This window comes from Egretta garzetta, unplaced genomic scaffold (genome assembly GCF_000687185.1).
Source record: "Egretta garzetta isolate BGI_Z169 unplaced genomic scaffold, ASM68718v1 scaffold465, whole genome shotgun sequence".
Classification (NCBI taxonomy): Eukaryota; Metazoa; Chordata; class Aves; order Pelecaniformes; family Ardeidae; genus Egretta; species Egretta garzetta.
This window is the reverse complement of record NW_009259680.1, coordinates 452,564-479,278: the sequence shown is the minus strand read 5'-3', so window position 1 is coordinate 479,278 and position 26,715 is coordinate 452,564. Positions and strand designations below refer to the sequence as shown.

Here is a 26,715-nt window from a genome sequence, read left to right as displayed (position 1 = left end):
GAGGTTAGGAGGGGTGGGGAGGGGGAGCAGTAGTAATCTTAATGTAAAAGGCCATTAGCAACTTGCATTAAAATAGGATCTATAAAATTTTCAGTGCTGTTTTCTATACAAAGTGGTGGGTTATTGTCTGTGAAGCCTGTTCATTGATGTGGGAACACTGTAAAATACCAGGTTTTGCTAAGCTTCATGCTTTGCCTTCCATTATTTGAGGCAAACGGCTTGAGCTGTGCTATTCATGTTCTATTTGAGATAGTTGCTTTAGATTTGAACACTTTTTATGTTATTTGAATTAAAAATTGTAATTGCAAATGTGATAGTGATTTGACATTTGGACCACAGAATAGCATTGAGACTACCTTATTAACCATATTCCAGAGATTATGCATAATTTATGTACTGAAAAATGAAAATTAAAACAATGGTCAGCTCATCTATAAGCTTTATTAAACACTCCCCCCTGCTCCCAACAGCTCCCCTTCTTACTGCTCTCCCCCACCCCGCCAAACCTTCCTCCCAGATTTTTGAAGTTCTTTCCAAATTTGCTTTTAGTTCAAGGAAGAGGTTTTGTCATCCAAGATTGGAATCGTACCATCAGAACGATAATCCTGCCAGCTGCTGATCTTTGGATCATCAGCCTTGCTGAAATTTGATTCATTGTGGATACATGTGGCCACATGGATTCTCTTTTTTTAACTTTTCTCCCCCACGGTGGTGCTTCTGGATAGAACCATTTCTTTAAACAATGCGCTGGTTTTCTTTGTTCTTTACTTAAAGTGCTGTGGGACATAACCATCTGATACATCCTTGAGAAATATTATTAGTGGTGAAAAAGGGAACTTGAAAAGCTTGGTATGCTTCTGTAAATGGTTGTGAGCAGATAACTCTTCTGTCCCAGTTTCAAAAAAGGTGATGGTGTAAAAGCTTCCCAGAGTGATGCCCTCAGTCATATTACGCTAATACAGTTGATACTGGTCTGGCATTTAAACAAAGCTTGTAAATAAATACTTTGTAAAATTATTCCAGATTTGCAAAAGGTTAATTGTTTTTCATCCCTAAATGCCATTTTCTCCTCATATTCAGTGATCTGTTTGTGGTTTGGTTTTCCTAGACTTAGATTGGGCAATCCTGAGACCTCAAACGTTGCTTAACTGGGAAGAGGAAATCTTTTCAGGTCTCTTCATTGCTGTTTCTTGGAGTGGAAGTAGTGCTTGTGTCACTGCCCAGTTGCAGCTTCAGATATTGATGGGGGGGATAGAAACTGTTTTAGCAGTTTTGTCATAGTTCTCTTTATACATCCTATTTTTGCACTTTTATATTGAGTTGAAACTAAAGTGGCATATTAATTAGACTTGGCAAGATAAGTAACTTGTATAGGTGCTTGGATGTAAATGTTTCTTGTATAGAGAAACCCCACAGGAATGAGGCAGGTGAAAGATCCTCAGTATCTTGTTCAGTGTGGTGGAAAGAAGCCACTGGTGCTTAATTTTTCTTTAACAAATCTGTGAGTTTTGTGAAACTAGGAAGCCATGAACCACATCATCTGTTAATTTCTATTTTCATGCTGTTGTATATGCGTGTCAAAATATGTCTCAGTATCACAAGGGTGGAAAGAAAGGTGCATTAAATTTAATGCTTTTGAACACTTACCTATGAAGCCCAGTGGTGCTAAGTTTTTATCTTTTTCTCAGGTATATTGAAAACATCAAATAAAGCATTTTCATTACTTTCTCTCTTCATTTTTAAAGAGCTGTTTTCAAGGTCTCCAGTTCTACAGCACAAGGCACTCTTTTCTTCTTGCTGTGAAGAAGTCACAGCAAGGCTGATGAGCAGCTTTAAAGTTCACAGATAGTTTTTACTGGAGCTTCACACACTACTGACTTCCGACATGCTCTTGCTATACTTTTGTGAGAATTTTGGCACTTACAAACCAGTGACTCAAGTGTAAATTTACTGTCATCTTCCTAGTTAATCATATTATTCAGTAGTACATAATGTTTGTTATTGATTGTATTCATAGAGGGCCACAAGTGTGAAAGTATCTTCCTTTTAAGGGAGCACCTACAAGGCAAAATTAGGAATTAATTACCTTTTCGAACAGACTGTATATTACATTCTGTGGCGCTAGAATGAAGCCATGTTGTTCACAGTAGGAAAAGCCCAAACGGTTCCCCCTGTCATTTTGAAATTAGAGTTGAAAATGAGTGCTAGAAATTGCGATGGTGGTCTACGTCACCTACACAGGCAGAAGGAAATACTGGTGTAGAGGTGCGGAGTGTTACTGTTTCATCAGTGGGACAACAAACTTTAAAGAGGGTTAGAAACTGATCTTTAGTTCTTGGTGCAGCTATAGGGTGCCAGTAATTCCAGCTGGTTTTTGAGGTTTTCTTTCTGAAAGCATCCAGATGCCCCACTGTTCTTTGTTCAGGTACCCCAACCACCAGGTAGCTTCTTGCTGGCTTCTGTTGATTCCACAGTAGCCAAACATGATTTTTTTATCACTGGCTGCTGCTGCCTCACCCTCTCCTCCCTGTCCCTATCTTTCATCCTCTCGTTGTGCAGGCTCAAGTGATTGTTAGACCCCTGTTGACCTATACCCTTACTCAGTAAAAGGCAGATCCACTGGTAACCTGAGTATAAATCTGCTGTACAGCTCAACAAGAGTAGGGCAAGCACCGGCAGTGGGCAGGGCGGGAGGTCGCAGCTGTATGTAAAAGGCAAGATGGTACAATAGCGGCTAGATCAATGCATGCCACCGTGGATCTGCAGTGCAGTCTTGTTTGTGAACTGATCATGGAAGAGAGAAAAAGATGACTGGAGTGTTAACTTAGCATGTGAATTACTGGTATGATTGGGGATTTTTTTGCTTCTTTGTTGACATATGTGTAAGACTTGTGGAATTTCATTTGGTCCTGGTGTGGGGAGGAGTTTGAAGACCTCACAAGAGATTTGAAGCCTATTCTGACCATGACTACTGCTTGTTCTTGTAGTGTTTTGCATGACCATCTGCGTGTTATTTTTTATTTCTTTCATCAGCTGTGTTTCTGCTGTGTAGCACTTAGAGCACTGAAGCACAACAGTGTTTATTTTATGAAAGTCTTGGTGCAGATTGGTAAGTAAATGATATGTCTTGGGAAGTGGGCAAGCTGCGTGTGCCAGACAAAAGACAACACATAACATGAGCTGTCGCTGTGGTTCGGCACGGGCCACGGATCAGGAGGGCTTCTGCATTATGTATCGTTGAACGCAGAGCCCTCTTGCAGAGTCCTCATGTAAATCACTTTTCACCATGGCTAGCCTGTCTTTGTGGTCTGCCTTTGCCTGCGTACTATTTAAGCAAGTCATAGCTGCCCCTGAGAACTTAAGCACATCATTTCCCTGACATCAGTAAGCAAAAGCTCTATAACACGGTCTTAAAACAGCTGATCTTTCTTTTCTGTTCTTTTGAAGTAGTCAGTTTAGTTAGTACGTGATAGCAGAGGAAGCAAATGTCTTCCCTGCTCTGATGGTTTAATAATTTGAGACAATTTGTATTAAAATGTTACCGTATTTTAGACGTTAAATTTAGCAAGGCTAACTGTTAATCTTCTATGTAAAATTCAGTGGCTGAAAGCTAGGACTGCATTTCTGGAGATGGTGATTGAAATGCTGTGTATACAGATGAAAATAATAAAGTGCCAATTATCACTAGCCCAGCATGTGGCTAGCGTTGTAAATGAAAACAGTAAAATTTTGTTGTAACGGCATCTTAAAATTTGTACTTTTGCTATAAGAGCAAGAATCAGCCTCTGTCTCCGCCCTGCAGGCTACTGAGCTGCCAGCATTTTGAAAGGCAAAATGCTTATTGTGCGTTACCTTTTGTCCTGCTCCTATCTTTGTTAAACCTCAACTCATAACTTCATTCCCCTTCTAAGGGTGCCCCACAGCAAGTAAATCAATCCAAGCTGGGGCTCCCCTCTTTTCACTGCCCTACCACTGGCAGCGGCACAGTGAGCCGTCTCAGAGAGGTGCTTGGCTGAAATCTTAACGCTGTACAGTGGGAACAGGTAGGGGTACTGGCTCGTCTTCAGAGTGCCACTGTGCCACTCTTGCGTGCCTGCTCGTCCCGGCGAGGGGCGGTTTCTGCATTTCTGGTTGGGATTCAAGGTTGTTTAAAATGCAAACACAGGCTGGCAGTGCTGGGGAAAGAAGCAGTTGCTGGTGTTTCCCTACTCTCACACAGTGCTATCCCTCTGTCAGGGAAGGTGCTGCTGCATGTGCACACTAAAATAAGTTAGGGGATTGCTCTAGGTTAAAACTAACAGCTATTTTTATCTCAAGTCCCTGGTCTTGTTTACCATGTGGCTGCAGAAGTGTTTATACCTCCAGTACCTGGAAGGGTGTGAGAACAAGTGGCCAAAAGCGAGAGGCAGACATGGCTTGCTTTTGGCTGTGGCTGCGCTAATTTAAAGTGCCTGCAAGTGTTTATTGAGCTATGGCCTCACTTGTGGAAGTGTGGGGTATTTTATGTTGTGAAATGTCTGTAATAGGATGAAATGCTCAAGCCAGGGTGTTACTGAAGCAAATAAATGGCATAAAGATGAAGGTGGACTGTGTGCTTGTCGGCTTGTTAAGAAAATGACTTCTGACAGAGGAGCAGATTCCTTCCTGAAGAGCATAATACTGTGGATTTTGGTGGAAACAGCAATGAGTTTGGAGGACACAAATAAGGGCATTTGAAAAGACCTGAAAAAGCTATTTAGAATTTGATGTCTCTGTGGTGTTAATTCCTCAGTGTTTCTTACTCATGAACTGTTCTGATGGTTGTGTAAACTTTCTTGCCCACACTGAGAAAAGCAAATAGTAGATGCAGTGTCTTTTAGTGGCACACTGATAAAGGGAAATGCAGAGCATGGGAGCTAAACAGAAGAAGAGAAATTATAATAGTGCATTGAATCAGAAAGAGTTGTGTATTTGGAGTTAAAATGAATGCTTTGGAATATCTTTTTGCTTACATAACTTTTAATAGATTTGGTTCTACCTCTGCTTAGAAAGATTGAATTACATCCTGCATGTAGTCACAAACTTACAGAAAATCATACCTTTTATGTGTAAAATCTTCCCAGGAAGCCCACTGGTTAAATTGAGTCTGTTCAAAAGGCAGTGCCACATGTTAAAATTGAGATTGGTGTTTTGATATGCATCAGTTATGCCTCATAGACTGTAATCTTAAACTGTCTGATGATTTTATCATTCTCTCTTCTCCGAGTAAGGAATGGGAAAGCATTCTCTATTTTAACATGTCTCGGTAGTGAGAACAAGATTAGCAGTCACCAACAGCAGCCAGTCTCGGGGGGGAAGTTCTGATTAATTGACTTCAACAACTATAAAGAATAATTCATCTTTTTTGTGCTCATTAATAGGGCACTTAGCACTCTTTCATGTGTAGTATCCTCTCATTAAATTTCACATTTTCTTCTTATCCAATGTATTTTGGTATGTTTGTGTTGGTTCACGTTCTGTATTTTGTTGATGTAAAGAACTTGGGTATGAGAAATTGTTCTAAATCATCTGCATGATTGCATCAGACGTGCAATAGCCTGGGGGTCATATGTAATCTGTCAGGATAATTCATCCAGATTGCATTTGAAGGCGCCTGCAGAGGAGATGAATGGTTCTCCTGACGACAGCAGTCTGCTTTCCTCTACCCGCTTCTTTCTAACACGGGTTTTGGTGAAGAGCTGAGCTTATTTGTGTTTGCTGTGAACATGGTCCTCGGGACACATGAAATTCAATGCACACCTGCAGACCTTCCAGCAAACATCAGGTGTAATGGGTATGTGCAGGTGATCTGGTGCTTCTACAAAGAGCTTGATCTATTCTGCAAGCGCAGGAGGTTTGTTGGGTGATGGAGAGGGCTGAAAAGACAGCAAGAGACTCGTTCAGCTGTGTACTGGCAGTGGGAATTGTTGGTCCATTCAGGAATAATTGATTTAGGAATTGATGTCTGGCTCTTCTGTGTGTTCTCAGATATTCCACTCTCATGCGCACAGATAAACAGAAGCAAAGGATTCTGTGGCACTTAATTAATGACTTCCAAATGAATGAAGTAACTAATGCTCCTATGTATGTGGCCTGAGCGCAAAGAGTTGTACTTTCTCTTTTTCGTAGAGAAATTGCTGAGTATTGCAGATTTCTCCCCTGATACAGGATGTATATGTGTGCCTCTATAGAGTTGATTGGTGGTATTTATATAAATTTGACAGAAATGATGAAGTACCGCTTACAGAGAGGCTCAAAACCTACCTTTTTATAGTACCAATAAAATCAAATGAGGTTTAATTGTTTCACTGGACGTCGTTTTTAGAAATTTCTAAATAGCTCCTGAGTGATGCTGCTGCCCTCGGCAGACTGTATATTGCATGCTGGACGTGCAATGGTAATCTTTAAATTCTTCAGCCATGAAGTGTTTGGCACTTCTGCTATCACTAACCTAAGTGAAACACACAACAAAATGAGAGCTAAAAAGTCCAGTCAGAATGAGCTACTTTTAAAACTTGGCTTCACAGTAAGATGATGCTGTAGATGCAGTTCAGTACAACTTTTTTTTTTCTCCTTTTCACCCCTTTCTAGTATGGTTTGACAGCAGGTTCTTTAGTATAGGTAGATTAGAGGAGTATTTTTCCTCGCATGTTTTCAAGAAAGCCTACCACAAAAGGGAGGTTTGAGATTTGCATTGCCATTAAATTCTGTGAGACAAATCAGAAAGTTTTTCTATTTGGTGGAAATTTGACGCTTCTCAGTGATGTGTCTTTAAAAGAAGAGTCTCGATGTCTTTTTAAAACTTACAATGTTTTATTTGCATTTTGTCACCTGAAAGCGTAAGAGTGTTTTTGGAGTTCTTTTGCTTTTCTGGTCAGAAAGATGTACCCAGTTCATCATACAAATGCAGTGCCAGTATTGTTTCGTGCTTGAGACAGCTGAACAGCAAACTAGCGAAGAGGATGGTTTTAGTGAATGTTAGGCATGATCTTTTCTACTTTTAACTGGAGAAATTTACAGTGTAAGTACTGTAAGTACTTTGGGTCAAAGAAGAGACCCAAGCTCTCTGTTGTCTTTGGTTTCCAGCAGCACAGGCTTAAGATGCAGAAGTGTGGGAAGAATCAAAGATATGTAATCATGTGCGTTACTGGTATTCCTGGTTGTAAGAAATAGCATTTGTGTGGTTATTGCATTGCAATAACAGGCCCATTGACATGAGAAATGATTAATTACCAAGTATTCTAGATCATGCAAGCATTTTTATTTTCCTTACAAAGCACTCAGAACAATGCATCTGCCCATACAGGCAAAAGCTACTATGATTTCATGTTCAAAAGGGCACTGCATTAATGTATCTGCATAACATTTTCAGTCTGTAAATGAGTAAACATCTGCTTCCCCCTGTCACAGGATAGGAAAAGCACAGAACTGGTTAACTGGCTCGTTGTTTTCATTTAGGATGTAACCTAAAACTGGTTGCTGCTGATGTTGGAAATTAATTTTGCGTAACTGCAGTATAAAGAGTGTTGAAATACCAGACACAAATATCACCATGAATAAAGACCTAGTATATATTTGTTGTTTTTATTGTTGTTCATATCGTAAGTTCCATGTATTTTGTAACATATGCGACTACTTGCTTGCAAAAAGCTAGTTTATTAGCCATGGAATCAGTATTTTTCTTGGACGTTAAGCATATTGTGGCTAATAAGGAATCTAACGTTTAAATGTTTACTAACTAATAAACCAAGGCCATACAGGTTTTGAATGAGAAGTCTTTCACTTACTCTTAGGTTTATAATATACCCTTGGAAAGAAACCAGGATTAAAATGATGCAGAAAACGTATGGTTTGTTACCTCTTTGTAACATCTGACGATTCTCTCTCGTATTAGAAGAACGGTAATTTAGGAAAGTTATTTATCAGCTGTCACCCAAATGGAAATAATATTTGCCATGGGATGGAACACAGCGTTTTAAAGCAAATTGCTAAAATTGGATGAAGGAAAACCTGCCTAAGCAACAGCTTCACAAATAGAACCTTTGATTTTACTGAAGCAGATATTCCATTTACCTTTTCCAAGGAAGATGCATCGTTTTGATTCAAGACCTCTAGCAAGAAAAAAAGCTGCGGTTTGCATCTGTTTGTGATTCTGTATATACCAGCAGCATTTCAGCTTTTAGAACATGCAGCTATCTTTCAGTGTGCTCAGATTATAGAGAGAATAGGTTTTGTTATTAGAAATGAGGTGCTTTTGCAAACAGATTAATGAGACTTAGTTAAGCACCAGAGTTTTTTTTTCCCACGTCACTTCAGTGCAGTGGACTTACTTTTCCGTTTGGTCTTGCGTGAAATACATTGATGAATTTTGAAATTTAGTTAAAATTCTTACATTTTTGTCAATGTACAATTTTTGTCCCTAAAGCTTAGCTTACCCTTTCAAGTTTGGTAGAGGAACTACTATAATAGTGTGTAATATGAAATAGTTTCAGACTGAAACTTTTAGCTGTCAAAACAAACATCTGTCAGTACAAATGATGTTGATCATTGTGGATTTCTAAAGTGTGAAATCTTGATGTAATGTTAAATCTGTCGTAATCACTTGGTAGGAGCTGTACACACAGGCATGAATTTTGAAGGGTAAAATGGGCCTGCAGATAATAAATGTATTCGGAGTGGTGTCAAAGATGTTTTTTAGCAGCATATCTAATCTGATTTTTGGCTTTGCTGGTTTTGCTTATGTTACTTTGTGCAAGATCCTGAAAGGTCCTGATTGCTTTTAGGATAACATGTACCGATCTCTTTCAAAAGATCTCTGGACCTTCTAGTGTCAAATCTTGAAAATGATAATGCTGTTCCTGACCTCGTTTCATAGGACTAAATTCAATAAATAGGCTCTCTAGCCTCCAGTGCTAACAAAAATAGACCAGGGATGTTATGAGGCTTATTTTGTGGGGTTTATGTTATGCAAGGTGTTCATTTTGCTGGATGTGTCCTTTTGCTCAGGAATACTTTATTTCATATTGATAGATATCATATTGATATGGTAGTAAATTCTAAAGAGCCGGTGATGGTGGATGTTACTTAAATATCATTCTTATTTCCAAAACAACACACAAATTCTTACACTTCTTGTACTACGTACTGGGGGAAATTCATGTCTAGATGTTGAGTAAATAGATTTACCAGTTTGCTCTTTATAATTTGATTTTGAGAATCCCCAAGTTGTGCCATTTTTTCCACTTGTTAAACAAGTCTTTAGCATTGTTACTGCTGTTTAAAATGAATACTCAAATGTTACGTAGAAGGCTCTAGGTTGGAGTTATAATTGAATTTGTTGTACAAATCCAGAAAAATTGGGCATTAAAATTGTGATGCAGTAGAAGACACTGCACTAGCAGTTTGGTGATGGTCAGAGCTGGCAGTTACTTTCAGTAGAGTATTTGCTGTCCATTGCCTTTCCACTTCTGTTCTTTTTCATCGTATTGTGAATAGAGTAACAACAGTAAAACTGATGTGCTTTTGTTGTATTGGCAGGTTTCTCTCTCCTTTTCAGAATGTGTTTTCTTCTGTAAATAGGTGTTGAGGGAATGTGGAATAGCAGGGACACTTTCTGTACATCTGTGCAACTTTTTAAGTCATTAGGGATGAATTTCTGTCTTGTTGAGGAAGCCATAGCAGCGCTCGGGTCACCTGTGATGAGAAGCTAAGCGTTAGGCAGCATTGATTGAATGGTATTTTCTCACGGTTGCAGTTTCATCGACATGCAACTTACCTTGGAGATTTCTTGCAATATGATTAGTGTGGTTAAAAAAACCCCAACAAATCCTATGCCGCTGCTAAAAACGAGGATGATAAGTGAAGCTTTGAAGATGAACGCGCGAAGCTGATTTATTTTTGTTCTTTTGTAGGTGATGGATGTGGACACACCGTTCTGGGCCCTGAAAGTGGAACTCTTGCTTCCATAAACTACCCACAGACCTCTCCCAATAGCACAGTTTGTGAATGGGAAATTCGCGTAAAGCCTGGGCAGCGAGTTCAACTCAAATTCGGCGATTTTGATATTGATGACTCCGATTCTTGTCATTCCAGTTACTTAAGAGTTCACAATGGGATTGGCCCCACCAGGACAGAGATAGGTAGGAGCTTTTATTATTGGTATTTGAAAGCTATTGTCTTGTATAGAACTTGGATATACTGTTGGTACTTTTGTTACTTTTTAAATATCTCCTTGTTTACCTACTCTGAGCATAGAGTAAGTGTTGAGTGTATGCTGTTGGTTAAGTTCTTTTTTTATAGCCCTAGAAAGCTGTAATAGTTCAGTTGGCTATTGGGCAGGGTAAGGCCTTGCCTGAATACATCATACACTGCTTTGTACAGTGTGGATTTTGAGTCTTATGAGAAGCAATGAAAAAAAGGAAGTGTTTATTATTTAAAGGGATCTCAAATAAGGTAAAGAAAGGAATTTTAGTAATTCTGTAACGGAGTTGTGTTTTTCCTGAGCTTCATATCAAGGAAACCCTGCAAAACTTTGAGGACTGCTCTGTGTACCACAATAGAAAAACAGCCATCAGGGACGAGTTTTAGTAAATTGGCTACTGATAGTGCTGCTAGAAAGCACAGCTAAGGAAAGATTCACCTGTATGTTATACAGGTCGTCAGTACAGGGAGGGAGTACAGGTGCAACTGTAACTATAAAAATAAAAGTGGTAAAGAAAACAGTAGTATGATTTTCCTTTTCTCTGGTGGTGTGCTCGTTTCAAGTGCGCTTACCATTGTTGCTCAGCAGATGAACTCTCTGTTTGGAATGCCAGAGTATTCTTAACGTAATTATTCATAAGTAATTGCATTTTATTTACTGTTATTAAAGCATATGTAAATGTCTTCTTGACACAATCCATATAGCCTAAAAACATACTGAAAAAATGAGTGATAATGATAGCAGAACTTCCTACATTTTGTTTGTGCATACAACAGCTAGATGCTAAATGCAACACAGATCCTATAATAATAGTTGATTTTTCAGATTCTTAAAGGAAGTCCACTGTAATGGTTTTCTTTTCCTCAGACATTTCCTAGTAGCATGCAAAGTTCTTGTAAGCAGTGGAGAGGGAATTGCAAAACTATGAGGATCTTCATTAAAAAAAAAGTTAAGGGAAAAAAAAAATAGAATGTATATCTTACCTGAAATGCCTTTCTTAATGGAATAGTTCTGATCTGAGCTCTTCATCTTGGTGTTCTTAAAGAATGTCAGGCTTTAAAAGTTGTGTAGTTCATATATCCCCCATCTTCTCATAATGTCCATAGTTCAATTTTTGTCCTCTTTAAGAGAACAAATTGAATTTCATTACTGTAAGGCAGGGGTATTTTTTCAAAAAGCAGTGTGACATTATCATCTACGTCAAGGTATATGTCGGGTTTTAAGACCCTTGTTTGCATAAAACTCAAAATGAATTGTCATTCTTCCTTCATTAAAACTAGTTGTTATTGTGCAGATTAATTTTATTTTCTTTTCTAAAACTTTCACCTGGAGAGAAAGAGATATACTGCACCAAGATTATTTTTGTGCAACTCAAATGGCAATACCACTAAATTGAGTCTTTCTATAAAGAGGCTAGTGGAATGTTAGCTTTGTTAACCTTTTTTTCCAACTGTTGCCTAGGTAAGTGTGTGTGAAAATAACTATGTACTGGAGGCATTGAGCCAGAGTTGGTCTAAGACAGGAAGTGCTGAGGTCCTAAAATGGCAAGGAACATCCAGTTCTGATAAGCCTATTACTTGCTTTTACAAGTGACTTAATGGGTTTGAGTAAATTTTCTACTTCATTTGTTTCTCTTGACTTTCAGCTGGCGTAGTAGCACATTATGTTGAGCAAATGTGTGTGTTGTTCTGCTCTTAATAAATTAAACCACAGAACAAACAGTAATATTAACAGTGGCAGATGCGGATGATGCAGATTCTTGAACGTTCATGTTTGAAGCAACAAATACTGGAGAGATTAAACAGTGACCTGAATTTGTTTGGAAGAAATCTGGATTTACCCTAAGTTTTTCTATTCAAGACTCCTGACATGTTTTAACATTAAAATACTTGTATTACATAAAATCTGAAATTCAATGATCCCTATTTTAACCCAAAATGACTTAAATATTGGCTTATTAGATTAAAAAATGAATTGTTAGGGGTTAGTTCATTGGTAAACAGAGAAGGTTTAAGCTTTTACGGGCTAGTTCTCATTCCAAGCCTTTTGAATATTTATCAATAAAGCAAAAGAAGATTCAAGTCCTTGGTTGTTAAGTTTGTCTCTAGTTTAAGTAAGATCTAGAGGTGTTCTGTATTAGATTTCATCACAGTCCAATCACTGTGTGTCTACAGTCAGATGTACTTGCTCAATACATACAATGTAAGCCCAGATCTATAGGAGCAGCGAATGTAAGTTGCTGTGGGAATTCCCTCTCCTGCTGTAATGTTGCTGTACAAAAGCACTTGGGGTTCTTCAATGCATAAGTGCAGACAAAACAGTAATATTACATCTTCTGCATATACCATTGATAGAGGCATCACGGCAGTCACGTTTTGTCCATTTCTAGTGCCTGCTTTTTAAGAAGATGGCTAAAAATCTGGCGAGAGGCCAGGGAAGAGTTAGTAAAATGATTTATAATCTCAAAAGTATGTCTTACCGTGAATCATAAGGTTCATCAGTCTACAGTTTGTCAAAGGCTGTATCTCCATGGTGCAGGCAGCACTGGATAGTTTATCCAAGCTAGATTTAAATGTCTTGCCCTGTGTATTTGCCCAAAGAAGAGGATAAACGGTGTCTTGAGCACAGTCTGACCTACCCTGAGAGGAGTCTCGTGCTGGTCAATCGTGTAACAGGATTCAGTGGCTGAAAACAAAACATTAAAAAAAAGGAAAAGTGGTTGTTGGAAAAACGATGCAGTTCATCATAATGAACGCAATTAATCACTGAAACATGACTTAGAGTGAAACAGAGGGTCAATGTGGAGCCTCAGTAAAAGGGAACTTACTTCTTTGTAACTCTTGCTGATAACCGGTGTAAGCAGTGAATTGAAGTAAGGTTATATCTGTATGATATTATAAACTTCATTAAAGTGTTGTAAAATCTATTTTCTTTTTTTTTCATTAGATAACACCCTTGCTTTGTTCAAAAAATACCTGAGTAAGCAGCATTTAGAAAGCTCTGAATAATGATAGGAATTTGTATTTCTAATTTTTTAAAATTTTATTAGTATTTGAGAGTGCAGTTCACTTTTTAAAGGAATTTGACATACACATATTTGTTTTGCATTACAATTACTAAGAACTATTCCTGCAGGGCAGTGTTATCCCACTCCCTCTACTTTAGTATTGTAATTTGCCTTTGGTTGAGAAAGGAGTCTGTCTTCTTTTTTTGCTATTTTACAATATAACATACTTGTATCAAGAAAGCAAATAACACTGTGTATGTTTCAGTTTATCATATTTATTTGCTTATCCACTTTGATTATCCCCTGTAGAATCTTAAATAGGGTTATAGATGGTTTGCAACATTGAATGATCAAGGGAGCGTATAGAAAAGAAGATTTTTTTTTTTTTTTTTCCCTTAACAGGTAATAAACTGATCAGTATTTTATTAAAGTTTCTAGTTAGTAGGACTGGAGAATTCCATGTTGACTTGGGTCTCCAGTCATCCAGGTAATGTCATTTGGTAGTAATTCTAGGACTTCATAGGACAAATATTGTCAGTATGTGGAGACTCCGGCATCTCAGTTGAAAATATTTTATTTTTTGTCACTTTGGATGGCAAGAGAAGTATCCAGATGCAGAACTTCTGTTAGTTTTTACAGGTGCAGCAAAACAGAAAGTGAACCAACTGGCAGTTTATATTAATGGTGCTCACATGCTTGTATGTTAATGCTGATGCCTGCCGTTGTCCAAAGTTAAGAAAAGCAGTTGACAGAACCCATGAAATAGTTGAAAAGGAAGAAGTGCCCCGACAGCTGAGGGAAGAGAAGGGCTTTTTTCTGATACTCTTCTGTAGATGATTCTCGTCGGCCCTAACTTGATCCTTTTCCTTGACAGATTTCTCATGGTCTTTGAAGAACTGACTGCGAGGGTTATGCATGGCTAGAGGTGAATGGGATAAGGTCACATTTATTTGCAAGTGTTAAGGGTATGAGAGACTCTCACCTGTTGACAGTGGCAAAATAAATGTTGTACCCTGCCATACTCTGCCATTTGCTTTAAATGGACACTGACTGCATTATTTAGTGTCATGCACATGTATTTGGGTGTGAATATATGCCACAAATAATGTGAGCTTACACTGCAAATGAAAGATGCTTATTACGTGTGTTGGTTTTGGTCCATGTCTGTTCTCTTCCTTCTCTCCATAGGAAAATACTGTGGGTTTGGCTTTCAAATGGATGGTTTAATTACTTCAAAAAGTAATGAAATCACAGTACAGTTCATGAGTGGAACACACACTTCTGGACGTGGATTTCTTGCAGCTTATTCAACCACTGACAAATCAGGTATTCATAATTATGTGGTAATTTTTCTGTGCTGGTAAAATTAGAGCAGCCTAGTAAAAAGAATTGATTTATTTATTCCTGCATTCTCACAAGTTAACTTCTAAAAATGAAGACTTCTAATACAGTCTTCCTGATACTTCTGTGAGGAAATGGGACTGTTCAGATAGTGTTTAAGTTACTGTAGTTTTAAAAAAATTATATCAAAGCTTACCTGGGATAGCAGGGCAAGAATCACAGTGGCCTGTTACAAATGAAAGAGCAGCTTTGGATAAAGGATGAAATGCATTTTTTCAGTTAATAATCAATGTGGCAGATAATTACAAATTTTCTTATCGCACTGTATGTATTTTATACAGACCAACCTCGTGGAATGTTTTATTTCAGTAACAGTTTCCCATACTCCTTCAATTCTTTAGTTATATAATCTGCTGACTGCTTTTTAGGTTTTTTGCCATTTCTTGCTTTTTCCATGTTTTTGGTTATTCTGGCCTCTGAAGGAGGCTGCTGTGTTTGTTTTTCATCTCCTTCCACTCATTGTAATGGTGGGTGACATAGATGGTCCACGAGGAAATGAAGGATTGCCAGCACCTGCTTCACAAAGGCGAAAGGCTTGAGAAAACCCTTCCTAGAAGTCATTCCAAAAAGAGCAGATAAAGAATTTTCATTTTTAATTTGTATTTTGTGGGCTTTCTGATGCTTTTCTCTCTGTCTTTTGGACTGTATGTGCCAATGCACAGCAGACTGCACATGAAAATTGAGCTGTCAGTCATGGATGCCAGTAACATGGCACTCTAACGGTTGTTCCTGATGCTGCCTGGTTTCAGCACTGTACGACTGTTAAATGCTGAAAACACAGGCCTGTTTAGCTACCTTATTAGTTAAGTTTTGGGAAAAGAGCATGTTTGTGTCTCTGAGTTAAGTTCTCTAAAGTGTAGCTATAAATTAAAATTAAGCTACACCAAAAAAAAGAATGTTTGTAGTGTTTCTCTTCTTGTCGATGCCTGATACTGCCCTGGTTGCGGCTGGGACAGAGTTAATTTTCTTCCTAGTGTCTGGCACAGTGCTGTGTTTTGGGTTTAGGGTGAGGATAATGTTGATAACTCACTGATGGTTTAGTTGTTGCTGAGCAGGGCTTACACCAGTCGAGGACTTTTCAGCTTCCCCTGCTCTGCCGGGTGCACAAGAAGCCGGGAGGGGGCACAGCCAGGACAGCTGACCCCCACTGGCCAAAGGGGTATTCCAGACCATAGGATGTCATGCTCAGCATAGAAACTGGGGGGAGTTGGCTGGGGGGCAGTGATCGCTGTTCAGGGACTGGGCTGGGCATTGGTCAGCGGGTGGTGAGCAGTTGCATCACTTGGTTTTGTTTTTTTTTTTCCCAGATTTTGTTCCTCTCTCTCATTGTTTTCCTTTAAATTGCAAATTATTATTGTTGTTGTTCTTATTATCATTATTATTATTAATTTCAAATGTTAAACTGTTCTTATTCTTTCCTCCACCACAGGGGGGAGGGCGAGTGAGTAGCCAGCGAGTGTGGTGTTTAGTTGCTGGCTGCAGCTAAACCACAGCACGTTCTCAGTGGATTTCCAAGTTACTGAGAAAAATTATCAAGGCTCTACTGTAATACAAAATCTGTTTCAAGAACATTTAGTAGGAATGTGGTTTTTTCATTATGAGACTTTTGGTTAAACCACAGAGGGTCACGTTTACATTTCTGTGCACTTTAAAAAGCGTACTCACACTTGTTGTCTTTATCATCCTCTTGACCTAAAATTTTTTTCTTTCCAGACCTGATTACCTGTTTAGACAATGCAAGTCACTTTTCCGAACCAGAATTCAAGTAAGACTCATTTAACCTGTTTATCCCCAATCTCTTTAATCACGTCATTTTAGTGTTTCTACCTCGCTCTGTTACTTATACCTGATGCAGCTTGAAAATTGGCTGTTGGAGAATTTAAGAAGCATACTAAGGAGGGCTGGAGCTGAATAATTTTGACATTTGCACTTCTCCTCCCGCTCTCTCTTCTGCTTTTGTTATTTACGTGCAGTATGCAGTAGAACCTCGTTAATTTGCCCTGACACATAGAAGCTACTATCTCATTCCTATAGAAAGAATATTGCTTTTATAAACACGTATTACAGCAGGTATACTCCTTAAATATTGAAATTCATATTACAGCTATCTAAGGAGCACTAAAATATGAAATTGTTAAAAATTACAAACCCATTTTGCAGCTTGGTGTGAATTAACGAGTTTCTGTGGAGACATAAAATGCTGTACCTTCTGTTGGGGGAAACATAGGTCATTGCCCTGTTTTCTCCTTCTCCATTTCCATCTAAAGCAAGGACAGTGTTTAAAGCTGCAGCCTGTCGTGAAGTACATAAACTTACTCTTTGGAGAACTTCAGCCCTGGCATCGTGAAACATTTCAAAGTGCAACCTTTGCATTTCTCTTTCATTTTCCCAAGTTCCCAACCAGGGCTCTAACTGTAGGTTCTGGCCTTACTCAACATGTCTCGAAGTCTCTGAATCCTGCGATTTTTGTGGCACATGCAAAGTTGCTTCAGCTGTTGTTGAACTGCAGTGAAAATGTTAATAGTTTACTCCCATCCACTGTTAAATCTTGACAATTTAATAGTTTTTGTATGTGCAGCATTAAATGGCTCTAGAAGATGAGCATGTGCTTGCCTCTGAGGTGCAGATGTCTTGCCTCTTGCTTTTCATGAGCTAGCAGTATTAACTGAATTTGGCCATTTTTTTTATGACCAAAGCATTGCCAGGAGCTATTATAAAATAACATTATTTTCAGATGTGTTATTTAAGGACGTATAACAAATAGTTGTGCAGGTCTCTAGTTTATGAAATAAAATTCATTAATGTTGGTACTTACATGACTTTAAATTTACAGAAACCTTTCAGTATTTATATTACAAAATGCTGGCTTTATTAATTTATTATATTGAGACTAGAACTGCAGTTTCAGCTGAGACTTTTTTTAAACTTTTTCAAACGTCTGTTCTCCTGTTGTGTACTTCCCTTCCTGAGTATTTTTTTGTCTGATTTTGTATGTCTTCAGTTAGGATATATCCTTAAGTAGTGATATATGAATGATAACAGTGTATCATAACTCAAAAACATAGTGACTATTGTATAACATTTAAGAAATGCAGTTGCCTGCATATCTTGACTTGATATTTTGTTCTCTTCTAGTAAGTATTGTCCAGCTGGATGTGTGATTGCTTTTGCTGATATTTCAGGCACTATTCCCCATGGATACAGAGATGTAAGTAAAAATACCGTGGGCTCACGTGAATTTTGGTAAAATGTACGTTGTATAATTACAAGTCAATTACTGTTGTTTCCCATTAGTTCTGCTGCCTGGGTTCTGGAGTTTGTACCTCCTAAAGTGAATAGCATGGTACTAATTTTTTTTGCACAGCTGGTGCTTCAGATGTTGCCACCTCCAGGAAGTGAAGTGGTGTAGGAGAGACTCAAGCATTTTTGTAAGGGCTGCTGAGAAGGGTGGATCAAACCAAATGTTGTTTTCTGCTTCCTGTTTTGTTTTCATTGGCTTTCTCAGGTTGAGAAATTCAGATTTATAAAGAGAGAACCAGTTCTTTTAATGGTGTCCTCTTGTTTTTGACACTGTAATGCATCTCTGAACAGAAGGTCTCAGTAGTCATCTTAATTTTTTGTTACAACATGAGAGACAAAACACTGTTTATGCTCAGCAGCTATAAAACCATTTGCAAAACAGAGCTAATACTGAACCATTAATATTCTATAAACTGGAAATTAAAATCTTTAATAATGTACTGTTTACTTAGAACACTACAAAACCCTGTACACTGTTTTTCTGATGTAAGCTTTTGTAATTGAGGTAGCATACCTGCCATAGGGCTGGAGGGTGTTTGCTTTGCTTATTTTTAAGTTGTTATAATTTTGCTAGCAATCCAGTAAAAAATTAAATGATATCTCTTTGTCTTAAAATGCTCTTTTAATAAGGCATTAGATCTAGCACAGAGGAAAGACAATTTTAAAACGTTAGTGAGCACAGATTTTAATATTAAATATGAACCAAAAGTGTGGCCCTCTGATTTTCTTCTCTCAAATATCTGCAAATCCTAGGCTACCTGCTTAAATAATTATCCATATGTAAAAATGTCACCACAGCATAACTGTGTTATATGTTCTGGTCCACAGTGAGTCCTCACTAAACGGCTGCAAGGTAAGTTTTGTAGCTGGGAACAAGATGAAGCTGATTCTCTGCCTAACATATTTGCAGCATCAGTAGGAGTTCTGCTGCTTGGGAGTTTTTCTGCCAAAATCTGGAAAAACTGTTTTCTGTGGAGGAAAACAGAAACTTTAGGAAATGAATGCTCTGTCACTTTCTTTTTGTATACTTTATTGCTCTGAATAAAAGGCAGAGAATTTCCCAGAGGTCGAGCTGTGTGGAAAGAAATCAAATCGTCCAGCCCTTTAGACAAAGTTCCAGGTAGAGAATTCTCGTGCGTCTCTTTCAGATGACCAGCAGCTGCTTGCTGCTTTAAAAAGTACCCTAAATCTTGATTCTTTTCTGTGTGTCCCTAATATCTGCAGTCCTTGAGGACTCGGAGTGCTTGTTGCTGAAGTCTTCTGGTGAGCAGGGAGGAGAGAGCTGCATCTACTGCAGAATCCCATGCTCTTACTTTCAAGGGAAAGGAGGAAAGGAAAGGGGAGCTGCATGTGTGATAGAAACATAATTACATTTATGTGGAAAGCTTTTGGGATATTTGGGGGGTGGGGAATAGGGTTAGAGTTTTTCTGTGTGAATATATTGAGGAGAATGATGTTTGAAAAAGCCTTGGTGAGCTGGGTTTTTTGATGGTGAGCTTGAGATACGGGGGCATCCTGGCCTGCTCCACCATGAAATTATTTCTAAAGAAGTCACAATGGAGAAAATTGCTCTGTTTTTAAACCAACATCAGAAAGAAAATCATCCATGAAGTCTTCCTTCTCTGGAAAGGACCTGCTGGTTCCTTCCTAAAGACTTGTGGTGAGGCTCTGTAGCACCCAGAGAACTGGTTAGCAGAGCTGTGCAGCAAGGTTGTTAGTAGCAACAGCTAGCAGTGGACTTTATTTGGGGGAGCAACTGTTAAAAGTAAATAAAAATCTGCAGTCATCTTCTGTTGTTTATTGACTTGGGCAAGTCTGGTCTGGGATACCACACTAGTAGTAATAAGCTGAATATGGTTTCTGGAAGGTATATTGGGAGATGCCCAGGTGGTCCTTCATGGAGAGTTTGGGCCCACTCGGTCTTCTAAAATTTGGATTGATCCCAGTCTCACTGGATGTGAGAGAGGGGCTGCAGAATTGCAGTGTGTCTGTGCATACCCCAGTGCTGCACATTGCAGGAACACCTGCACGTAGCTCCATCTATGCCTGTTGCACTGTTCATAGCCAGTAATCCTCCAGAAACCTTGGTGCGCATGGTGGATGGGTGCAAAGCCACTGCTGCTGAGCTTTTTTTGGAACTGGACTGTCTCTCTGCTCCTGAGCACTAGGGATGTTTCTTGGTCAAGCCCCTTCGGCCTGGAAGGGTTTGCTTCCCAGCTGGAGAAGACCTTCTGGGCTCATTTTGGTCCAGGAGACAGGCATCTTGCTCCGCTCACTCTCTGCTGTGCCTGAAGGACTTGGTGCAGTGAGCCAGTCCTGCTCTCTGAGGCACAGGTAGCCTGAAAACCTGCAAGGGAAATGGAGGTGTCACTGTGACGTTTGTTAGTGGATCCGGGCTAACAGTTGTCCGGGGAGAGAAGGAAAGAACAGGATGTCCTGCTGTACTGGGTTTGTGTGGTGAGGTTTTGGTAGTGGGGGGACTACAGGGAGAAAGCTGCCCCTGTGTCTGACAGAGCCACAGACCTGCACACTTTCAGCCAGAGAGAGGAGTGAGAATACATGAGAGGAGCAGCCCTGCAGACACCAAGGTCAGTGCAGGAGGGGCAGGAGGTGCTCCAGGCGTGGGAGCAGAGACTCCCCTGCAGCCCCTGGTGCAGTCCCTGGTGGGGCAGGCTGTCCCTCTGCAGCCCGTGGAGGCCCACAGGGGAGCAGATACCCCCCTGCAGCCCAGGGAGGACCCCACAGGTCCCACCCACAGGTGGGTGCCTGAAGGAGGCTGGGACCCCGTGGGAAGCCTGCGCTGGAGCAGGCTCCTGGCAAGACCTGTGGTCCCCTGGAGAGAGGAGCCCAGGCTGGAGCAGGGGCAGAGTGTGAGGAGTCCTCCCCTGAAGAGGAAGGAGCAGCAGAGACAGCGTGTGATGGACTGACCCCAACTTCCAATCCCCACCGCCCTGCACTGGTGGTAGAGAAATCGGGAGTGAAGTTAAGCCCAGGAAGAAGGGAGGGGGGAAGGTGTTTCCAGATTTAGTTTTTATTTCTTATTACCCTACTCTGACCCTACTACTGCCCGTGACAGTAATTGGTGAATCATCTCTCCCTGTCCTTGCCTCAACCAAGTTTTTTGTTATATTTTCTCTTCTCTGTCCCATTGAGGAGGGGAATTGGTAGAGCGGCTTTGGTGGGCACCTGGCATGCAGCCAGGGTCAACCCACCACAGTGTCTTTTGGAGCACCTTCTCCTGAGCTTCTGGCTAGCTCAGTTGGTAGAGCTTTTGAGACTCTTAATTTCAGGGTCGTGGGTTTGAGCCCCATGTTGGGTGCAAAAAGGACTGTGGTGGGTTGACCTTGGCTGGACAGCAGGTGCCACCAAGCTGCTCTGTCACTCCCCTCCTCAGCAGGACAGGGTGGGGAGAAAATGAGATGGAAAAAATACCTTGTTGGGTCAAAATAAAGGCAGTTCAATAACAGCAAAGGCCACACGTGGAAGCAAAAGGAAAACAAAAATTTTATTCTCTACTTCCCATCAGCAGGCGATGTCCAGCCACTTCCCGGGAAGTGGGGCTTCAGTACGCATAGCGGTTGCTCCGGAAGACAAATGTCATTAATAAATAATGAATGCCCCCCCTTCCTTCTCCTTTCCCTTAGCTTTTATTGCTGAGACGACGTCATATGGTCTGGAGTATCCATTTGGTCAGTTTGGGTCAGGTGTCTGGGCTGTGCCCCCTCCCAAGGTCTTGCCCCCCCTTGCTCCCAGCCCACTGGTGCAGGTGGGGGAATGTTGGCGTGACAGCCTCGGTGCTGTGCAGCGGCTGGTCCGCCGGAGCCCGCACGCCGGTGTGGTACCGACACCGCCGTAGAGTGCAGAGCACCGTGAGGGCGGCTGTGGGGGAGATTAACTCCATCTCAGCCCGACCCAGTGCACCGGCAAAAACTTCTTGGTAACCGATCTCCACTGACCTGTGCAACCCAGGTGATCGGCTTCTTTAGGACGAACAATATTCACCTATTTCTGGGGGTTTACGTGGGTCAGAGTGCTGCTGGGTGGTTAAACCGGGTTTAACCATGAGTTAAAATAAGAAGTACAACCCCTCAGCTAAAAGCTACTGCAGTGCGTCACTCCTTAATTGTGAGAAAATGAATAAATAGACTTTCAATGTGCTTCCTATTAAAAGGCTTCCTATGTATTTATGTATTCAACTTCTGTTGTCTAACATAACAGATTTATTGTAGGCTGAGGCCTGGCTGTCTGGCCTTTTCAGACTGATCCACCCTGCTGTTTGTTTGAACTTACTTAATTGCAAGAGTTACGTTCCAGATACATCGGGGTGAGGGCGCAGTGAAATGTAGGACCTTTTTGTGTTTTTAAAAATCCCATAATAAACCGAAGAGGAATGGTTCCTAAATAACAGCGTTAACAGTTAAATAAGAACAGTATCTTAATGTAATAATAAAAAAGACTATAACTGGACAACGTAGCATTTACAATAGACTGTGTAGTATTTAATTTACTTACAATGTAGTATTAAACATTTCTTTCTCCCCCCTTCTTCAAGTCATCATCACTTTGTATGGCTGGCGTTCATGCAGGCGTCGTGTCAAATGCTCTGGGTGGCCAAATTAACGTTGTAATCAGCAAGGGCATCCCGTACTATGAAGGCTCCCTGGCTAACAATGTCACCTCCAAAGTGTAAGTGTGTTTCCTGCGTTCTCCTTCCCGCTGGCACCTTGGATCTGGGGAGTGTCTCCCTGTGGGATGAATTTCAGCTAGTGGAGCTACATGTTCCACGGAGAGGCTCCCTTCTGTAAGCTTCTCACAATGCTCTTCTGCTACGGTGCGATTGTTTTCCCAGGTATTTTTAGCCTCTAGACCATAAAGATTAATTTTCCAAATCCTGCAAGGAGGTTTTATCTTCCAAAATGCACGGCGTGACCATAAATTCCTAATGGTCTGTGGAAAAATAATAATTTAACTGAAACTTTTCAGTTGCAGGGAAAAGAGCGTAACTTGTCGTTTTATCTTGGAAGTGCCAGGAATGAAAGCAATCAGAGGAGACTGATTCTTATTGTTACGATTAGCTTAATTTGAAAGGGAAGCATTTTAATGAAGCCTTGCGTTTTGCTGGGCAGATGTTTGCTTGGAAGCCTTTAACTCGGTGTCTCTGGACTGGATGCCAGTTGAAAAGGTGTTTGTGCTGAAAGCGCTGCAGCTTGGTGATGGGAAGCGCTGCTTTAATCGTGCAGTGCTTGTTTAGGCACAGGTGTGTGGGTTTCAGTGGCAAGCACTCAGGCAAGAAAAAGAAATACAAGTCAGTTTGTTTCAATTTTCCTCGCTGACCACCACAAAAATCTTTCGTTTCTGCAGGGGACCGTTATCTACAAGTCTCTTCACATTTAAGACCAGCGGTAAGCATCATCCACATGCGTTACACGTTGATACTTTCCTACACGCTTTGTGAGTAGAAATAAGTGTGCAGGTATTTTATTTCTTGATTTTTGTTCTAGTTAGCGAGACTTCTTTTTTACCCCATTCCTCAGTAATGTGTATTTTCAAATTGTTTGACTATCTCACTCTGCTGGTTAATCATCGCTGCGTTTATAGATACAGCGATGTATTAAGCAAGTCTTGCTCACCTGCAGAAAGAGATTCTTTCAGGTAATGTATGGGGGTTGGGCTGGAGGACCTCTAAAGGTCCCTTCCAACCCAAAGCAGTCTATGGTTCTGTTCTGTGTTCCTCTGTTACAGTCTGGTGTAGAGTGACTTCACTCCCAGACTTTATAAAGGCGCTGCTAAAGCAGAGCCGGGCACCGAGGAGTTGCTCTTTCTTTGTAACAAACAACTGCGGTCTAGGTTTTTTCCAGGTTTACTCCTTACACTTTCCTTGTTGCCCGCTAAGGAAGCTCGCAGAAATCCCAGAACGATTCCTCAACTTGCTCCACCCCCTTTTACTTTTTCCCCTCCCATATTCTTGCAGCTGAATGTGATGTGATACGTCGCTCGTCTCTCTGGCTCTGGAAGGGCATCTCTTGGGCCTGGCTCTGTGTCAGTTGTGTCCCTTCTTGGCCGCCATGCTTTGTTTTGTAAATGTACCCCAGGCTGCTGATGGGTGTAACGACCGTTGCCCCTTTTTAAAGCTTTACTGCTTTGCATGTTCTTACTTTCTATCAATTACCCGTTTTTCAAATCAATTAGCTGAGGTTTTCTAAGTGGAAGCTAGCGTTTCTGTAAGTCACTTTAAACGCCATCTTTGGGTGTTGGAAGTACTGTGAAGGCAGTGGCCTTTCCTTACGCTCTTCAACTGTTTTAATAACAATATAAAAAAACCCTAGCAAAAGCATTATCACAGAATCACAGAATGGCAGGGGTTGGAAGGGACCTCAGGACATCATTCAGTCCACCCCCCCGCTAAAGCAGGGTCACCTGGAGCAGGTTGCACAGGGCATCGTCCAGGCGGGCTTTGAATATCTCCAGAGAAGGAGACTCCACAGCCCCCCGGGGCAGCCTGTGCCTGTGCTCTGTCACCCTCAAAGTAAAGAATTTCTTCCTCTTATTCAACTGAAACCTTTTAGGTCTGTTCTCCCTAAGGATAAAGTTAAAAAAAAAAGGGGGAAACACATACTCCTCCAAAGTAAACAAATACTTTTCCTAACACGTAAATAAAAGTGATGCTGAATGAGGATATAAAGGCAGGAATCTGATGGGCAGGAGTGTTTGGAGATGGAAATGTGTACAAACAAGCAAAAATTAGGAAATACAATCCACGTAATATTCAAATAATTTCTCTCCCAGATCCTTTGCAAGAGCTGGAAGAAGGAATTGCATGTCTGGTGGCCTTATGCATGGAGACTGTTAAACACAGTGATCGAGGCAGGGTTTGCTGGGCTTTTTTTGTCTTTCAAAATGTGATCCGATAGTGTATATGAAAGTAATTAAATGGCCCGGAAATCTAAAGAGATAGGACAAAAAACTGATCTAGACTATCTGGGTTTCAGTGACACATTTGAGAAATTATTGAATAAACTAGAGATGAGATGCAGGTCTAGATTAAAATGGGTGTAGCTGGGTGGCCTAGGAGTTAGCAGAAGGAAAAAGAGGGTTCCACAGTACGCTCAGATGAGGTTTGTCAGACTGTGGTGAAGTCACGAGCGTGATTCTTCCATAACAGTTGGTTTCATGACTTGGTACAAAATAGAGGAGTGTGGCGTTAATGCTAGAGGTGCGGTCAGCGTAGAGGAAGGTGAAACTATTTGTACAGGAAGACCTGGCTGACTTTGAGACTGGAGTGATAGAAATTAACTGAAGAATCGCAGAGCAAAAAGCGTAAGGTCAGGTACGCAGAGGCTGAGGCTTTTCTGCTTCAAACCAGCAGCATGTGAGATGGGAGTGACAGGTGAGGGAAAGGATTCGGTTAGGGAAGCGCTGATGTGTTAATGCCATCGCACAGGACATCGGCAAGGCCTTGGCTGGGATCCCGTCGCACCTGGGCTCTGCCACCCGCGCTTCCCAGGAGGGATGAGCGCCTGACCTTGGTGCGGAGGAGGAGGGGGCTGCAGGGGCGCCTGCAGGGAGAGGGGGAGCTCACAGCAAAAGGGAAACCAGGCTGGGCTGTGGGGCTGGCTGACGGGAGGCGGAGGTGGCTCTGCTGATGTGTCTGAGGAATACACGCATGGGAGGGGAAAACTGTTGGCGCTACAAAACATTTTAGCAAAGAGCAAATGGGTAGCAACTGGCCACAAGGAAACCTAGCCTGGAATTTAGGAGATGTCTTTTGGCCATCAGCAGAATGCAACATGGGAAGAAACTTGTAGTAAGAACGGTGACTTTTAATACAACTGATTTCAAGGATGTGTTTGAGCTTAAGGCCAAACCTTGGGCTTCCCACGTGCTTTGGTGTATTGTTTGAGTTAACAGCACATACTGAGGTGGGTTTAAAAACCAAGAAGTTACACAGACACAAAAAAGGAACAAACGATCAAGTAGGCTGTTTCCCATTCCTGCCTCAACTGTACATACTCTTAAACCATGATGGCTCCCCTGAAGCTTCTCCTCTAGTGCTCTGGGTGGGTGGTGGTGGAGGGAATATCCACATTACTCTTGAGCAGGCATCAATCATGGAATACTCCTGACCGCAAGTTTGGTTCCAGCATCACTGTTAGAAAGCAGAAGACAGCGTGTTTTGTTGGGAGTGTTGTTACGGAATAAATCTAGATGGCAGTTTAATATTTGCATGTAAAGTCAGCCTTAAACTCCAAGCAGGTCAAATCATTGTGTAACTTGATTCCTCACCTTTTCTGTTGCTCAGGTTGCTATGGGACACTGGGGATGGAATCTGGGGTAATCCCTGATTCTCAGATCACAGCATCATCTGTTCTTGAGTGGTCTGACCAAACAGGACAAGTGAACATTTGGAAACCTGAAAATGCCAGGCTAAAAAGGGTTGGTCCTCCTTGGGCTGCTTTTATTAGTGATGAACACCAGTGGTTGCAGATTGACTTGAATAAAGAAAAGAGAATAACAGGTAAGCGAATCTGATGTGGCTTTTAAGCAGCGTTCAAACAGTTTGGTTTCTGACATCCTTTTTTCCAGTGCTGGTCTTTGATAAAGTCCCAGTGACATTTAATTACCATTACAGCAAAGCTGGTTCTGTGTCCTAGATAATACCCTGAGGAGCCTGGAGTTGAACAGGTGGAGTTCCATAGTAGAAAACATCTCTTCCATCCGAATTTGTTGAAGCATTTCCTGTGGGTTTACTGGATCCTTGATGCTTTCCTTTTCTTGCTGATTGTCTCGT

General features: G+C 40.9%; 1 protein-coding gene across 1 annotated transcript in view; it reads left to right on the top strand.

The window, feature by feature from the left end:
• The window catches only part of DCBLD2 (discoidin, CUB and LCCL domain containing 2), a 51,544-nt gene that overhangs the window by 12,185 nt on the left and 12,644 nt on the right, over positions 1–26,715 (top strand). The window contains exons 2-8 of the mRNA XM_009638541.2: positions 9,930–10,157; positions 14,415–14,552; positions 16,341–16,392; positions 17,763–17,835; positions 22,480–22,613; positions 23,289–23,329; positions 26,227–26,442. Coding sequence (XP_009636836.1) covers positions 9,930–10,157; positions 14,415–14,552; positions 16,341–16,392; positions 17,763–17,835; positions 22,480–22,613; positions 23,289–23,329; positions 26,227–26,442 — 882 coding nt within the window. The remainder of the gene's footprint in view (positions 1–9,929; positions 10,158–14,414; positions 14,553–16,340; positions 16,393–17,762; positions 17,836–22,479; positions 22,614–23,288; positions 23,330–26,226; positions 26,443–26,715) is intronic.